We start from the raw sequence: 5,407 nt of genomic DNA, 5'->3' as shown, positions 1-5,407 counted from the left end.
GAGAGAGAAAGAGAAAGAGAGCGAGAGAGAGAGAAAGAGAACGAGAGAGAGAGAGAGAGATCACCAGGATGAGGCTCTCTGCTGGCTATGAGAGAAGGAGGGCTGCCAGAACACTGGCAGATGTGTGTTTGATTCCATCTCAAACGCTTCCTCTACAAACACTTAGCAGCCGGGCCCGATAGAGACAGAGAGGGGGAGAAAGAGAGAGAAGAGAGAGAGAGAGAGAGAGAGAGAGAGAGAGAGAGAGAGAGAGAGAGAGACAAAGAGAGAGGGAGAGAGAGGATTGGGGGGCCCAGAGCCTGCATTGATTTGCTGCACGAGGTAATTCTCCTCCACAGAACCTCCTATTATTGTGATTTCGCGAACACTTGATTGGTTTGAGTGGTTTGTCACTGCCATTATTATTTTTTTTGCTTAGTCAATCGAATGAACGTCAGATATCAACATTATTGAATCAATTAAGGTGAATAAATGAGGTGATCATGGATCAATATGTCTACAAGGATAGAGGCGGATCAGCCCCGTGAAACTGACACCCACTGACAGAAATCGTCACCGTAGCAACTCCATTGATTTGATGATTATAACCAAATAAATAAACACGCCAAAAACACCACGGTGAGCGTGAGGCATACGCCTGTCCGCTGCAGGACGTGGCTGCAGGACGCAGCGTCTCAGCTAATAGCGCGAACAATGCCAACCATTAGCATACGGAGTAGCTTCCTCCTCCTCTCGTCTAATCTCCTGTCTCCTTTATTCAGCCGTGAATGGCTACTTTTATGCCTGACTACATTTAAATCCATATTAACTGTCATCAGCGCTGTGTGTAAACCCTCGCAGACACACACGCGTGCGCACGTATGTGCTTACACACACACACACACACACACACACACTCCTATTCCCATATTTATGTCTCTTCAACTGTGAGATGATATTAATTACTTAAGGTATAAATCTCCTGGTTCTGACAACTCACCCCCCCCCCCCCCTCCCCCCTTCCCACCCCTCGCCACTGCCCGTTACCCCCCCCCCCCCCCCCCCCCCACCAACACACACACACACACACACACGCGCGTGCGTGTCTTGGCGGGGAGGTGGGCGGTGCGGAAGAACAGGCAGTGCCGGGGGCGATACACCTCCCTCAGGTGAGTCTTTCATTATGGATGATGTTCCCGCCAAATTATTTATACCCTGAGCCCCCACCCACAGCACACACACACACACACACACACACACACACACACACACACACATTGACACAAACCCCCAGTCCGCCCCTTTTTCCCTCTGTCATTAAAATACACAAACACTCCCACTAAAACAGAAACATTATTCCTGTCTGATTTCCCTTTTCTGTATGTGTGTGTGTGTGTGTGTGTGTGTGTGTGTGTGTGTGTGTGTATGTGTGTGTATGTGTGTATGTGTGTGTGTGTTTGTGTGTGTGTATTTGTTTGTGCGTGTGTGTGTGTGTGTGTATGTGAGTGCGTGCGTGCGTGCGTGCGTGTGTGTGTGTGTGTGTGTGTGTCTGTGCGTGTGTGTGTGTGTGTGTGTGTGTGCATGTTTGTGTTTGTGTGTGTGTGTGTGTGTGTGTGTGTGTGTGTGTGTGTGTGTGTGTGCATGTGTGCTTGTGTGTGCATGTGTGCGTTTGTGTGTATTTCTCATATTTAGTATTAATAGATGTGAAAATTGTTAGACCAGTAGTTTAGTTAAATCAAACTCAAATGCTGCCTCCTGCTCCTGGTTACTACAATATGCGCCCTGTACTGTAATAGTGTTATTTTGTTGTTTCAGTGACACATTAGACTTTGTTGGGGCGCTGTACTCAATTGTATCACCTGAATAGTTTTGACTAGTTGTTTCAAAAGTTCACCTGATATATTTGTCATTGTGAATAATTGAGAGTTTTTCCTACTCAATGTCAAAACGAGACAACAGGTTTTGGATTCATTTTGAAGCATTTCAGCACATTCAATATATCTGATACCCCTGAATGCCTCCTACACTGACATACATCGTTTCAGCTGTCAAAACTCATTTGGGTGAACCTCTATGTTTGTGTATGTAAACATGTCTATGTTTTTACGTGTGTGTGTTTAAAGGTGTGAATGTGTATGGGCGTATTATTTGTGTGTTGGTGTGTGTATTTGTTTGTTTATGATTATGAGTTTGTATGTGTGTGTTTTTTTTTTGTGTGTGTGTGTTTCTGTGTGTGTTTGAGTCGACCTATGTGTGTGTGTGTGTGAGGTGTGTGTGTCCCTTAGAGACGGTATGTTGCAGACTCATTAGGTTGGTACGGAGATGACAGTCTCCTGGCTATGTCTGACCTCGGCTTACAGACAAGGGATTGGCTGTGGGATTACTCCCACTTTCCCTCTCTCTCTCTCCCCCTCTCCCTCTCTCTCACCCACACACACACACACACACACACACACACACACACACACACACACACACACACACACACACACACACACACTTAACTTGTTTTGGCTATTATTCTGACACTACCATCCTTCCATACCTTGTTTCCCTGTTCTGCCTCTGTAAGCTCCTCCCAGAACCATTCCCCTTCCTCCCACATCCCTCCCCTCCCCTTCTCTACCTCCCTCCCCTCCCTCCCTTCTTAGAAAAAGTTGTACTTCGGTAAATAACTCGCACTCAAGTCAGGAAGTGGGAAAGGGAGGAACTCACACATGGCGGTCACCAAAGAGTATACAGTCTTTTTGCACCACAAACGTCAACGATACGATGCGGCTACGTTTCCCAGCTTGCATGCAGTACATCCTATCGCGTCTCGCCTTTTATTCACTACTTGCCTTCTCGTTTGTAAAACTGTCCTTGATAGCTGTCGTCCTAAAATGACCTCCCCCAAAATGTTACATGTAGGCATTCATCCGACACGCGTTTTACAAGTGAGGCTGGGAAACATGAGGGCATACAATCAACATTGAGGCTGCTACAACACACGGTACAAGTGCCACTCAAACTGGTTTCAAAGAACCAAGAAAGTGCAGAGTCTTCGTGGGAGTCTGCAGTATGTAAAACATTCCCCGTGTTGTTTCACAAGAGCTAGCTTTGAGGAGGGCCAGGCTCAGAGGAGGTAGAGGAGGGTGAAGAGGGACTCACCGAGGCTGAAGAGCACCAGGAACTTGAGGCAGACGAACTCCCGCTGGTCCAGCTGTAGCGAGCGTAGCTTGACCACCAGGTCCTGGGCGTGGCTCAGCAGGTTGTTGAGGGTGGCGCCCGCCTGTGAGGCGATCACCGAGTAGTCCACCTGAGGGGGAGAGAGGGGCGGAGCCACGTGAGACGGGGAACACGGGTCTGAGATCGCTTCCAGTTAACGTTGACATTACAGGGTTTCGCTAGTGCGATAATATCATTCATTTGAGGAATATGTATAGTGATAAATTATACATTTTATTGATTTTATTGTTGGTGGGTTTGTTTGGTTGGTTTGTGGTCTGAGATGCTCCAATGGACAGACAGACAGCTAGACAGACTGACAAATAGATAGAAAAATAGATGGATAGATGGATAGATTAAGAAAGTCCCTCCCCTCTTTTTCCAGTAGTGATACCTCTCAACCTTCACACAGACGCACACACACACACACACACACACACACACACACACACACACACACACACACACACACACACACACACACACACACACACACACACACCCCTTCTCTCTCCAATCCTGTGTGACCCCCCCATGAATCCAGCTGCTGATATCCCCCCCCCCCCAAACAGACACACACACAGACACACACACACATACACACACACACACACACACACACACACACACACACACACACACACACACACACACACACACACACACACACACACCCTCTCCTCTCCCCCCTTTCAGGTGCATTTAATATCTGCAGCCACAGCACATTTGTCTGGGAGCTAAGTCCTTAGCTGCCACTCACCGTAAGCAGCACCATATTAAATTTTTATATTTATTGACAATTCATTACCATAATTGACTGCGGCCGGGGTTTCTGGGGGAAAGAGGAGCGCATGAGGACGAGGAGGCGTGTGCATGAGGCTCCTGGAGCTCCGGTGAGGAGGAGGAGGAGGAGGAGGAGGAGAGGGAGGAGGAGGAGGAGGAGGGAGAGGGGTCCCTTGGAGCCTACATTTGCAATTAAAAGCGCTCCTGGGTTGTGGATTTGTTCGCTGTGTGAATATGATGATTTCAGGGGGTGTTTTTTTTTTGTGTGTCAAAAGGTTGCAGTATTAGAAATTTCAAATGGAGTGTTTTTCATATTTTCTGAATAGTTGGTTGGTTTACAGTTTGCTCTTTTGACGCTGTTCCGTCCGTTCCAGCTGTCTCTCTTTCTCGCCCCCCCCCTCTCTCTCTCACCGTCTCTTTCCCTCTCTCACCATCTCTGTCTCTCTGTCTCTCTCTTCCTCCTCTCTCTATCTCCAGCCTATCCCCGTCTCCTCATCTCTGTCTCTCTGTCTCAATCTCTCTCCATCTTTCTAAACCTGTCCCACACCCCGTCTTTTATCCCCATCTCGTGGCCCCATCTTCCCTCTCCTCACTTTGAAGACAGCCAGAGTGATAGCTCTCCGGCGCCGCAGACAGACATCACCTCTCCTAAGATGTCAATCAATTTACATAAAATCAACTGTGCATGAAATAACTTCATTGAATGATTGGACTGTTGAACGGTAATGCCTTGGAGATTATTGCCTTCTGGGCTTCAGTAAAAAAAAAAGACTAGAGTCTAGAGTAAACCACACACACACACACACACACACACACACACACACGTCACTTTAGCAGACGTGGCACTCACCCCAATGACCCGTGTATCAATCAATCCATCAATATCTCTTTAGTATGCCTGCTGGTCGAGACATTGCCAGTAACTATATGCATAAATCTTCAATCCCTCATCCATCGTAAATATGATAACCGATCATTAGATATGAATATGGAAGCCAGCACAGTGGCTTGACGAATAGCAGCACTTTCCACATTTTTGACATTTTTACATACCACTAGCTGCTAAATCTTAAATGCATTGGACTTTTTACAATTTTTACATTTTTTTTTACTTTGCCTTTGATTTCTTTTAATGATCTATTTTATTTTATTATTTCATTATTTCATTTATTTTGTATGATTTCTATGTGAAGCACTTTTAGTCTGCCTCGTGTATGAATAGTGCTATATAGATAAAGTTTGTTTCGGGGAAAATGCACAAAAATGTCAACGGCAATTGTCTGTGTTGGCAGCTGTGGAGCGAAAGGCTGGTGGTAGGAGGTGTACTTATATGCACCCATTTTCATGCCTTTCCCTCGTCCAAACTCGTTGCCAAGCGAGGAGACCTTGCATTCCTCCTCCTCTCCTAGCTTTGTCTTTTTTTTTTGGGGGTTGGCTG

General features: G+C 46.5%; 1 protein-coding gene across 1 annotated transcript in view; it reads right to left on the bottom strand.

Moving 5' to 3' along the window:
• nr5a2 (nuclear receptor subfamily 5, group A, member 2) overlaps positions 1 to 5,407 on the bottom strand; it is a 67,250-nt gene that overhangs the window by 18,014 nt on the left and 43,829 nt on the right. Inside the window, exon 6 of the mRNA XM_084473339.1 lies at positions 3,130 to 3,277. Within this exon, the coding sequence (XP_084329465.1) occupies positions 3,130 to 3,277 (148 nt within the window). The remainder of the gene's footprint in view (positions 1 to 3,129; positions 3,278 to 5,407) is intronic.

Source organism: Micromesistius poutassou (assembly GCF_964030765.1).
Source record: "Micromesistius poutassou genome assembly, chromosome: 9".
Classification (NCBI taxonomy): domain Eukaryota; kingdom Metazoa; phylum Chordata; class Actinopteri; order Gadiformes; family Gadidae; genus Micromesistius; species Micromesistius poutassou.
The sequence above is the reverse complement of the archived record's forward strand: the minus strand, read 5'-3'. Positions and strand labels throughout refer to the sequence as shown.